The 12,435-nt window shown below is 57.0% G+C and overlaps 1 protein-coding gene across 1 annotated transcript in view; it reads left to right on the top strand.

The window, feature by feature from the left end:
- TCERG1L (transcription elongation regulator 1-like) overlaps positions 1-12,435 on the top strand; it is a 134,144-nt gene that overhangs the window by 98,593 nt on the left and 23,116 nt on the right. The window contains exons 5-7 of the mRNA XM_014550552.1: positions 4,787-4,878; positions 7,516-7,604; positions 12,295-12,432. Of these exons, the coding sequence (XP_014406038.1) occupies positions 4,787-4,878; positions 7,516-7,604; positions 12,295-12,432 (319 nt within the window). The remainder of the gene's footprint in view (positions 1-4,786; positions 4,879-7,515; positions 7,605-12,294; positions 12,433-12,435) is intronic.

The raw sequence follows: 12,435 nt of genomic DNA, 5'->3' as shown, positions 1-12,435 counted from the left end.
CACCAGGTCGATTGCTAGAAGGAAAAATAGTGGAGACAGACCTCGTTCAAGACCCAGCGAAGTGGCAGTGGGAGAGCACGGTCAGACTCCGGCGGGGACAGGAGGCATGCAGGCTGGCGTCCCCGGGAACTCTGTCCCTGCTGCGGACCTGCCACCTCTGTGGCCGTGGCAGACCAGGCACAGCCCTCCCCTGCCCCTGCATGCCCGGGAGGGGTGGTGGACCCCTGATCAGGGAACCATACACTTTGGGGCAGTTTCCGTCCCGAAGTAGCCTGGTATGCAGAGGTTTTTACTATAACAGACGACTTATTTTTTATGTCACCTTTAGAAAGTCGCAATGCTGACATTTTGCTTGTTTGTGTTTTGCATACATGCGTCAGCCTTTCTTCCGTTCTAACTAAACAGTGGATTTAGAGGAATCCATTTATCTATCACCTGTAATCGCTACAAATCCATCATCATAATAATGGTCTTATCTTTGTGCGCGTGTGCGGGAGGCGGGTGCAGATGGAGGGTCCCTGAGCCCCTGGTGCCTGCTTCCATCACAGCCGGCAGCAGGGCCCGGTGTGTGCCCCCGGCAGCCCAGGATCCCTCCTCTCAGCCCCCTAGCCCTGTGCTCCCAGCTGGACTGGACAGTGACCATGTCCAAGGTCAGGGGGCCTGGGCTCTGTGCTGGGCTCCCCTCACTGAGCTGCAGCCAGGCCCCCCTAGCACCCCGTCAATCCCAGCCCCCGGGTCCCCCAGGCTTCTCTGGGGCTGGCTGTGTCTCTCTCACCTCCGTTGTCACCTGGGCCAGCAGCTTGTGCGATTTCCCCCTCGGGCAGCGTGAAGGCCGGGCTCCGGCCGCTTTCCCCAGGACCCCGTCCCCTCAGTGTTTCCGCTCCTGCGGAGGAGGCAGGCTCTGAAAATCAATGCATTCTTCAAGCCTCATTGAGAGCCGCAGACAGTGGGCCTGAGTGTGTCATCTCTATTATCTCAAACATAAATTGCATTTTTCCCTTATTATCACGATTCTCAAAGGAGCCCAGTGCTGCTTAAATGGACAAATAATCGTAGCCCTCCCTGGAGGCTCACTTGTCACCTGGAACACAGCGCACCTCGTCTCTTTTCCTTTTGTGTGAGCGAGGAGGTTGCCCTGCTGGCTGCGGAAATGATTTTCAGGTGGCGCTTACGGGCAGACGCTGGACTAAAATGCCGCCCATTCTTCTCCTTACGGCAGCGGTTCTCAACCTGTGGGTCGCGACCCCTTTGGCGGTCAAACGACCCTTTCACAGGGGTCGCCTAAGACCATCCTGCATATCAGATATTTACATGACGATTCATAACAGTAGCAACATTACAGTTATGAAGTAGCAAGGAAAATAATTTTATGGTTGGGTCACAACATGAGGAACTGGATTTAAAGGGCCAGAGGGTTGAGAACCACTGCCTTACGGCGTCTCTGTAGGTGGGTAGTTTGTTATGTGTTCTTGGAGGTGAGAACATCTACACACAGAAATGGGGCCCCTGGATTGTGGCCGACAGGAAATGGGCCCCAGTGGCTCCGGGCTTGTCCCCTGCCTCCCCCACATCCTACCCGGGGCTCTCCAAGAATGGAGGTCACCAGAGAGTCATCCGTCCCCAGCACGGGTCCCCGATAATGACCTGTTTGCCGAGCTCATCCCAGGGGGCCTTCCATTGGCTGCGGGCCGAGGCCAGGTGCACAGGTGTCGCGGTGGATTTTCTTCATAAACCCTTCCCGGAAGGGCCAGTGGTCTGCCACAACCAGGAACTCCTCATCCCACTGTCCCCTCCGAGCTACGGCGCCTCCAGGGCATGTGGTTCGGATCATGTGTGGGCCGGGGGTCCTCTCGGTCTAAGGGGAGGCTTCCCACAAATTCTTCGGAGAAGGTTGGTTCCAAAGGGACAGTCCGTCAGAGGTCGCTTAGCTTTTCAGAACAGGAGCAGTGGATCCTCTGTCCTGCCTACTCCTTGGGCCACTCCGTGTCCTTGAGTTGGGAATGAGCCCCCGTCCCCAGCAGGATCTAGAGGAAGCGTGTTCTCACCGGCCCTCCGAGGCCACCGTGTTCGTCTTGTGTTGCTTTGGGGTGTACGCCAGGCAGTTCCCGGCGTCCTGTGGACTTATGGAATCCCAGAATGGGAAGGGACTTAGGAAATTATTTCATAGATGAGGAAGCTGAGACCGGGAGATGTCAATATTATTGAATTAAAATTAGGTTGAATTTCAGAATCACTCCTCGAATTAGGAGATGCTGATATATGTCTCAGGTCTTGTTTTCTTTTCTTTTTCTTTTTTAAAAATATATTTTTATTGATTTTTTTACAGAAAGGAAGGGAGAGGGATAGAGAGTTAGAAACATCAATGAGAGAGAAAAATTGATCAGCTGCCTCCTGCACACTCCCCACTGGGGATGTGCCCGCAACCAAGGTACATGCCCTTGACTGGAATCGAACCTGGGACCCTTGAGTCTGCAGGCCAACACTCTATCCACTGAGCCAAACCGGGTAGGGCTTTTCTTTTCTTTTTTAAAAAAATATATATATTTATTGATTTCAGAGTGGGAGAGATAGAAACATCAGCGATGGGAGAGAAACATCACTGACCGGCTGCCTCCTGCACACCCCACACTGGGGATGGAGCCGGCAACCTGGGCACGTGCTCTGACTGGGAATCGAACTGTGACCCTCTGAGCCACACTGGCCGGGCATCTTTTTGACAAGTTAGACCATTTCGACTTGTCTGCAATAGTTCTTTGTTTCAATCATTTTTAAAAATCCATTTTTTGAATGTTTAAACACATCCTAGTGCTTTATTCGACGTGGGTCTCCTTTGCCGCAGCCAGGGCACACAACCACTCCTGGCCCGTCCCCTCCTGTCGCGTCCACGCTGCCCTTGATCTGGGGCCTGACCCCAGGGGATGGCAGGTGCCTTTGCGTCTTCATTTCTGAGACTCTCAGAGAGCAGGTGCCTTCGATCTGGACCACTGACCAAGAGGCGACAGGCTGGAGAGCTGGCCGTGGGGTCTGGACTCGGGCAAGCCCGCTGCATTCTTCTCTTACAGGAACGAGGTCGATGAATTGCTGAGCCGCGAGAGTGTGCAAAGCTACGTCTTGCCCCAGAGAAGGAGCCCGGCTTTTCTGTCCCCACTTTTCAAGGGGATAAGGTCCTGCCACTGTCACCGCCCCCCCCCCAAGGGCTCCTCTCCTGCGCTGCCCTTGGGTCAGCCTTGCCAGGTCCTGATGCGTTTTGAGGGAAGAAGCTGATCGCTCCCCACAAACACCTCAGGCTGTTCTGGCTCCCCATGAGCAGGCAATACATACTCGACAGGTGATCTACGTAGAGATTTCCCGTCTGGGCCCCGTTCCCCGCCCCCCGAGACTTCCAGGCGACCTTCCCTGTCCGCCTTCCCCAAGGCCAGTCGTGATCAGACCGGTATTGGCATGGCCGGGCCTCGAGGCATGCCTCTTGGTTGTGGCCACAGCTGCTCAGGATTCTGGGGCCGGTGCCGCCTCTGTGTGAGGACATGGTCTGTTTGCCATCAGCCTGAGCTCCGGGCCCCTTAACAGCCTGACCCGCCAGCTGGCTGCTGGGGAGAGCCCTCGGGGTCTTCAGAGTGACAGCTAGTGGGCAGCAAGCTTCGCTGTGGTCGTAACGTTGCTGTCCACCCATCTCTCACGTGACAGACAAGGGGGCCCATCGGCTCTGTGTGCTTCAGCCTTTCCAGAGGCAGCAGCCCCGTGGGGACCGGACATCGGTCCAGGTCCAGAGCTGTCCCCTCTGCGCTGCCTGCAGCCATGAGGGTTCCCTGCATAGACGCCTCCAGAGGCATGATGCTCAGGCCCCACGTGGGGTCCAGCCTACGTGGCCCCTTCCTGCAAACCTCCTCCCCAGAATGGGGGTCAGAGGAGGCCAGAGTGGCCATGTCTTGAGGAAAATGGGGTGCAGGTGGGATGGGCTCTTTGGCCCTTCCCCCCACCTCTACCTTCTAAGTGCAGATGCCTGAGTTGGAGGGGACCTCGAGGCAACTTTCTGCCACTTCCGTGTGTGCGTGTGCATTTGCAGAGGAACACACGTGTGTAAAGGGATGCCACTGTCTTCATGTCGTCCCTCCCGCCAGGCCCTCCCTGGACCTTCCTGGGCTGGACAGAGGCTTCCACAGGGTCCTGGCCTGCAGGGCCATGAGGCGCCTCAGGGCTCCTCGGTGGCTGTGGCTGTGAGGTGGGTGGGAGGTTGATGGTTTGGGCTCCTCTCCTAATTCTTGGTATGAACAGTGGTTAATCCCGGCGTCGTTCATGGCACCTCTCTCCCACTCACAAAAGCTTAAGGTCTCTGTAGACGTTTTAGAACAAGATGAAACCTAAATTGTTTTATGTTCAGAATCCAGTTTTTTTGACGTTTCCCCTTCTGTCTCCCAAACAACTACTCTTGGACGTGCAGGGTTGTCTGGTCCATGGCGAAGCCAGCGGCCACGTTAGCGATGAGCAGACAGGAGTGGTGGCCACGAGCCGTGGAAGCCTAAGAAACCTGGTCCCCGTTGGCCTCCTGTCCTTGTCAGGGAGCCCGTGTCCCCTCCAGCCGTAGCCCACGTGGCCTGGTCGTGAGGTGTGGCTGACAGCACTGGGGGTGGGGCTGCGAGCAGGCACAGATGGGGTCACCAGAGGAGCTGGGCCTCATTGGAGGGACTTGCCACGAGACCACCGTCCAGGCCACATGTTGCCCTTGTTTAGTTTTCTCCAAACGGACGTGACCAAGGGGATGCTAATGACGACTGTTTTGGTCCAGCAGAGAAAAGCAGGGACCGGGTCCGCACGCCCCGCCCTCCTGCCCTGATGCTGCGTGCGGAGAGGAAGAGCCCGGCCAGGGACGAAGGACACAAGGTCAGTCTCGGGACATGAAATCCTGGCGGGGGGGAGGGGGCGGGTGGTCTGGGCTGCACACCCTTCCCACCGGCTTTCCCACGTGGGGATGTGCACAGATGCTTGGCCAGTCCCTGTGCAGGACGGTCACACCCAGAAATTGCAGCGGACGCCCCGGGAAGGATACAGCGTGGGAGAGGCTTGGGAGAGCAGAGCTCGCTGGGTGTGACCCTCGCTCCCGTGTCCTTGTCCCCACATTTCACGGGGAAGCTTGTGCACGCAGAGCGGCCAGGCTGCGGCAGGCACCCCTCGGGCAAGGCGTGTCGGTGTTTGGCATTGGCTTTTCAAGAAAACCCAACACACATTTGTTTTCTTTAACACGTTCTGGTCTTAGACCTTCTCTTTGCCCGATTGCCAAAGGCATTTTAAGGACCAACCATGAATGCATGCGGCACGTTGCTGTCACGTGAAGAACCCCAGAGATCCGCTATCGTGGCTGCATTGGGAAATCACAGTTGGGGCTTATTTTGTCCGGATCTGTCAGATGGGCCGAGGCCCCTGGTCCGCCCAGTGCACCCTTCACACTCCCTCTCACTCGGCTTTGCTCAGCGGTCTCTGCCTCGGGCCTGTGGTGGCCCTGTTCCCTGGTTTTCCTGCCAGCGTGGCAGTCCAGGCACCACCGCGGTGTCCACGGCCTCCTGCCCATCTCAGTGCCCAGGAACTGGCGTGAACGGATCCCGGATGTTAGTGCAAATGAACGTTTTGTTCCTCGGTGGAGGGTTTCGCTCTGAGAGAGCCGAGCTGTACCAGGGTGACATTTATTAATCAGTCTTTCTAGGGCCTTAACTACTTTCTTTATCACTTTGCTCTGCGTGTCTAATTCACTTTTATTACCTCAGCGTGGAAGGGGAGCTTTATGCCTTGATTAGCCATTTTTTATCACCAACAGGAAGCCATCACCTGCGCGGGCCTCGGGACGAGCGAGGGCCTCGGCAATTAGTGGCTCCCAGTCCCAGCGCTGCCGAATTTAAGTGTCCGCCCCTCACAAATCACGGCCCACCATCCTTCCCCGAGTAATTAGCGGGATCGTCTACTACTCCGCAGCCCCTCATTGGGTTTCGCCTGTTCAATTAGCCCCACAATGAAACTTTCCCCTCGTTTTTCTAATTGGATTAGTAATATAAACTCCGGTCTTAATGTATTTTTCAATGCAACCCTTTCAGAATATTCCCTGTCCTGTGAATTATTCTTCTTGGCCTCGTTCGATCACAGGAAGCAAAGGCAGTTTCTTCTACCCCCAAGTTCCAAGAGAGATCGCTCTGAAGCTTACAAACCGAGGGGCGACCATATACTTAAAAGTCATTTCCGTAGGGTAGTTACTTGTCGCAAAGAACGGAGGGGCGTGGGGAGACCCAGGACAACACCAAGATGTGTGTGTGAATGGATGACCCCTCCTTCCTGGGTTGACTCGTCTGTCAGTTAGCAGACGCCCCGCCCGGTGTGCCCGTCCGGAGACCACGCAGGGACGCTCCCGGGTGAACGTTTCCACCCCAGGGCTGCTCGTCCTTCCTCTCGGCCATTTGGTCCGGATGACATGAGCCCTCTTGGTCCTCAGCTCACGGGTGGACGGTGTCCACGGGCCGCAGCCTCCCTCTGTCGTCCATGTTGGACAGAGCACGGTTGGTGTATGTGTTGGAGATTTATCTCACCGTATAGACACGTGGGGTTTCCTTTTTCTTTTTTAAAATATATTTTTATTGGTTTCAGAGAGGAAGGGAGAGGGAGAGAAACATCGATGAGAGAGAATCATTAGTTGCTTCTCCTGCACGCCCCCCACTGGGGATCCAGCCCTCGACCGGGCATGTGCCCTGACCAGGACTCTCCCCATGACCTCCTGGTTCCTAGGTCGACGCTCAACCACTAAGCCACGCCGGCTGGGCTTCTTTTTCTTTTTAAGTTTAGGGAAAATAAATCTCCATTTTCTTCTAGGTGTTCACGGCCTCCTCTTTATTTTATAAATAGAGACACAGAAACACGGTGTTTTTCAAACCCAGCTGTGTACAAACCACCTGCACATTGCACTGCCTCTTGAACTCTGGCCCCAGCTGGGAGCTCCAGGAGGGGACGGTCAAGGGCGCAACCAGCCTCTGCAAGGTCGTGGCTCATCGCTCCCTCCTGCTGTCAAGGGACGGGGATGGGCCAGCCCCAGCTGCACCAGGGCCTCTCACAGCTTTCGGTTTCTCTGCCCCCGACTGTAGTGTTTTGGTGGCACAGTGACTCCAGCCGCTGGGTCACCCTGTTTCCGGAGATGAATCCGGCGGGCTTGTCTGCCGCCAAGAACTTACGGCACCCGGGAGCCACCTCTGGCTGCTCTGCCCGTCTCCTGCCTGTGAAAGCAGACGGTGTGGCTCCTTCGGGATAATTAGGATGCCTGTGTCTGAGTTACTCCCCACGCTCTGCTGTGCCGCGAATTCCATCTTCTCAGCCTAATTGCCTGGTCCCTTTGGCTGTGCTGTTCAGAGCAGGTCATTATCTCACGGGCACTGTAGGCAGGTCTGTCTGCAGGAGACTTGTTATTCTTTACTTGGTTGCCTGTCATTGAAGACGAGTGTTTAAATAAAACCATAAAAGGCGCTCTCCTTCTCTTTCTGCTGAAAGGAGCCTCCACCGATCCTCGTGACAGGAGAGGACAGTGCGGCCAAAGGCAGCAGACCCGTGGCCTCCACTCCGGTGCCCGGCTCCCCCTGGTAAGAGGCCCTGAACCCCGAGAGCAAGGAGCTAGAGCCTTGCCTTGTCACCAGAGAGGGATGCGTGCTCCTCAGGTGAGACTGGGGCTTAAACGTTAATTGGCAGTTCGTGGCAGGTACAGTTCTGCACGCGCTCACATCCTGCAGGGGGGAAAGCGGCGTTTATGTGATGCGGTTCTGGGACAGGGCATCTGCGAACATGTGTTAAAATAAGAATGCCGGCGCGTGTGCGTCGGTGAGCCCGGCATCTGCAGAAAAGGCGCGTGCGTGCCTCTAGCTCCAGAGGGTTCCCTGTGCCCAGGAAGAGTAGCGGGTGGCTGTTCATAACGACACCAGTGAAAGTAAAATTGCTAAACACACAAAAAAGGTGAGGACTCCTCCAAGGAGTCACTGCAAATACCTTTGGGAGCGAGCAGCATTGAGTTCTTAAATGCCCTTTCAGCATGGAGTGATTTGGAGGCAGAATGAAAAGGTTATTCCAGGAAAAAACAGTTTTAGAACCGGAGCTTAGAGAGCAGGATGCGGTTGGGGGGGGGGGGGGGGGGGGGGGGGTGGGCAGCGCATTGAGAGGGCGGACATCACAGCCACGGCGGGTGCTAGGTGCCAGGTGCCGTCTGCCGTCAGCCGGCATGTCCCGGGGAACCCTGTGGGCTGTGACCTTCCAGTCCCGCTCTCGGCTTATTCTTGTTAGTGTCCAGGCAGCCTCGCTTGAACCCGGAGACAGCCATGGGTCGCACCTGTGTGGGCAGGTGGGCAGGGAAGCCTGCAGTGGGGACCCCCCTGAGATTGGCCGCCCCTGGGGTGCGATGAGCCGGGGCTCTGATGGATGCCACCGAAGGAGGTGCACTTTGAATCTCTCTGAGAGCGGACTCTTATGGAAGCCCTCGCCACCGTCAGATGGAGCCCCCGGAAAGCTGTGCTGTGGGGATGGGCTGGATCCCGGGCGTCGTTCTGGTGTTGAGCCCACGCCGCCTGAGGGTTTCGCGTCTCCTCTCCACAGAGCAGAGCCGTCAGCAGCTGTGGGCCCTGCCTGGCGTTTTCCTGCTGCTTGTTATTTAAATACGGAACATATGTTTCTGTGCAGCAACAGAGATGGGTAGATACAGTCTTGCAAGAGGCAGCGGAGTTGAAGTGATAGTGGTCGGGCGCACAGACACGTGGCCCAGGTCTGGTTGAGTCTCTGTGCCATCAGCTGCGCTGCCTTGCGGGTGGGGACGTGAGGACTGTCTGGGCGGCATTGGGTCAGGCTGCCACCCGTGTCTCTATCTGCCCCTCAGCGGGGCACACCTCCCCGCAGAAGGAGGGGCTGGAAGAGGTCCTCCCGGGGGAAAACAGCAAGTTGAAAGGTGCCCAGGCATTGCTCTCAGCTGTCCTGGATGGTCACGTGGCACCAGCCTGGCCAGCCTTTGGGAGAGATGTGAGCCGCCCACCCTGGAGCTGAGCGGTGAGCACACGGAGGCTGCGCTTCCCGGCTCAGAGCTGCCTGGCACCCCTCACTGTGCCCGCCTCGCCCTGTTCCCGAGTGGCCAGCAGGACCTCTGGGCCTCGGCTGTGCTCCACTAAGGAAACGCTGTCGGCGGGCGGGCGCTGGAGCTGGGGATGGTGGGGTTGGAGGACAGGCTGGGGAGGGGAGGGAAGACACTCCTGCGTGTCTCCTCCGCGCTTGAGACTCCCCTGCAACACGTCACTCCTGACACAGGATGAGCGGGTTTACACACGGAGTGGTTCTTCCACGTCGGCTGGGTGGCCGCAGTTTAACCCGGTCGGACACTGTCTCCCTGGAGACAAGTCCAGGTTGTCACCTGGGCTTCTGACCCATCGGCGGTGGATCCAACAGCCCCCTCCTTGGGTTTGATTAATTTGCTGGAATGAATTTGTTCGTTATTTAGATATGAACATATGGGGACATATGTTTCACGAACTCAGAGATGGTTTACTCATAGTTCATTATGAAAGGATGTAACTCAGGACCAGCGGATGGAGCGGGGTGCAGGGCGAGGTCTGGGAAGGGGCACAGAGCTCCCGGGCTCCCCGAGAGCGCCACTCCCCCAAACCCGTATGCTCCCTAACCCAGAAGCTCTCTGAACCCTGTCCTAGTGCTTCTATGGCAGGTTCATTACACGGGTGTGATGGATGACATCATCGGCCAGGGCTGAGGGGACCCGATCTCCATCCTCTCCCCTGCCCAGAGGTCTGTGGTTCCCTGGTCGCCACCCAGCCCATCCTCAGGCACCATCCCACGCCGCCTGTGGTGAGAATAACCACACACCATTTCACCTTCGCCACGTCTGCTCTCTTCCCGAGGAAACCCCGAGGGTCTGGGGAGCTCTGTGCCAGAAGCAGGACAAAGATCAAGTACATCCATCCTATAATATAATAAAAGCCTAATATGCAAATTGTCCCCTCTACTGGGAGTTCAACCGGGAGTTTGACCAGGAGTTTGACCAGGGGGCGGCAGCGGTGGCAGGCAGCTGGGGGAAGGGAGCCCTACCCCCACCCCCGGCCGGCAGCTGGCAGCTGCTAGGGACCCTACCTGTGCATGAATTTCGTGCACTGGGCCCCTCTAGTTTCATTATAAACCAGGACATCACAGGAAGGAAGGTGGGATGGAGGTTCTACTCTCCCCTCCCTGAATCTTTGTGTCTGCAGATCCCATGGCCCCTCACCCACCTGCCCTGGGGATCAGCCAGGGCTGTTCAACCATGCTGCCAGGTCAGCCCCTCCCCGAGACAAAGGGGTAGGGGGTAGAATGAGGAGAGGAGAAAAGACAGCAAAGGGCATACGGACACTGCCTCTCAATTCCGAGACTCAGCCCTGGGATGTGACCCCGTGACTGTGCATGAATTTCGTGCACTGGGCCTCTAGTTTCATTATAAACCAGGACATCATAGGAAGGAAGGTGGGACAGAGGTTCTACTCTCTCCTCCATGAATCTTTGTGTCTGCAAACCCCATGGCCCCTCAACCACCCACCCTGGAGACCAGCCAGGGCGGCTCAACCATGCTGCCAGGTCAGCCCCTCCCCGAGACAGAGGGGTAGGGGGTAGAATGAGGAGAGAAAAGACAGCAAAGGGCATACAGACACTGCCTCTCAATTCCGAGACTTAGCCCTGGGATGTGACCCCGTGACACCAGGCTCTGGCCTGCGAAGGGCACTTCTCCTGGGATGGTACGCACAGGGCGAAACACGGAGGGTGAGAGGGACCCAGTGCGTCTTTGTGTGGGTGGGCAGGGACCAGGCATGTCGCCCCTCCCTCCAGGGCTGAGGTCGGAGCTGGGAGAAGAAGCCGACATGTCCCCCACCCCGTGGAGCCTGCGCATGCTGGGCTTCGCTACCTGAAGGTGACTGTGCGAATCCTGCTCCCCACGAAGCAGCAGCTCTGAGTTCGATGGTGACATCCGGATTTCACGTGTTAGGGCTGCTACGTGTGGGTGCTCCATACCGGACTTAAACCTGGTGCAGGGCCCAGAGCCTCTGGGGGTGGGAACAGAGAAGAGGGAGTCTGGCCGCCATCCAGGAATTATGCTGTGATTAAGGGAGGGGAACATGCACGTATTACTTAAAACGATACATAAAATTAACTTCCCATGGTACAGCAGGCTCGGTCTAGTGGGAACCAGCTGTGACGAGTCGATGGTCTGTGTCTTCAAGGGAAGCTGCTGCTGTCATTGTCCGCCACCAGCAATCTGGCTCAGTCGCACCGCGTCCCGCTGGCCCGGAGCCGGGCTCTCTGTGCCCGGATGGAAATGTACCGAGTTAATTGTCACTCCGCTCCCTGGGGAACAATCCCCTATTAAGCCCCTGGTTCACTGCGTGTTCCCTTGCTTAGAAGCTCGGTGGTGGAAGGTAGGGAATCCCCCACTTTGGAATCCTCCCAGCCAGGCTGTCCAGGGAGCGTCTCTGGACCAGTGTCTTTGAGCTCAGAGGTGGTGCATCCCCAATGCAGCAAACGTACAAGAGACAGTCTAGGATCGGGAGAGAATGGGGCCAGATAAATCCCCAACTATAAAGCTTCTTCCTTTTTAAAAAACTTTTTATTATCTTTTTCTTAATCCTCATCAGAGGACATTTTTTTCCCCACTGCTTTTCAGAGAGAGTGGAGGGAGGGAGAAAGGGGGAGAGAAACATTCATGTGAGAGACGCATCGGCTGGTTGCCTCCCGTATGCACCCCGACTAGGGGGCAGGGAGCACACCCACAACCCAGGTTCCTGTCCTTGACCGGAAAGTGAACCTGAGATCCCTCGGTGCTCGGGCCGATGCTCTGACCACTGAACATGCGAGCCAGGGCCCGAGCCTCTTTCTTAGTGAAATGGACTTTTCCTAAGTTGACTGGCACCAACGGGGAAAACCCCCCAGGAGCTCAGTGGGAAAATGCGTGTGTCCACCTGGTAAGGAGTGCCCGGGCCTCACGGTTGGGGGAGGGGCTTTCTGGAAGCCATGCTTTCTGGTGTCTTAGCACCTCCAGTTCTTCAGGGGGAGGGCAGGCGGCAGGGAGGACCCTGGAGGTCGGGCTGGTGGCCTCAGCGGAGGCCCGTGGGACAGCCAGGCTCCCTGGACGTGCTCTGGCCGGAAGTGAGGTGGTCCCTTTTCTTTGGAAACCAGACCCCTGGGAGGACGTGGGGTGGGACCCACCGACCCACCGTGTCCTCCGTGAATGTCTAACTCAGGTGGGTTTTTCCATCGGAACAGGTGCGTGGTCTGGACGGGCGATGACCGGGTTTTCTTCTTCAACCCCACGATGCAGCTGTCCGTGTGGGAGAAGCCCGTGGACCTGGAGCACCGCGGGGACCTCAACAGGATCCTCGAGGACCCGCCGCACAAGCGCAAGCT

This window comes from Myotis brandtii, unplaced genomic scaffold (assembly GCF_000412655.1).
Source record: "Myotis brandtii unplaced genomic scaffold, ASM41265v1 scaffold604, whole genome shotgun sequence".
Taxonomy (NCBI): domain Eukaryota; kingdom Metazoa; phylum Chordata; class Mammalia; order Chiroptera; family Vespertilionidae; genus Myotis; species Myotis brandtii.
This window is presented reverse-complemented; position numbering and strand designations above follow the sequence as displayed.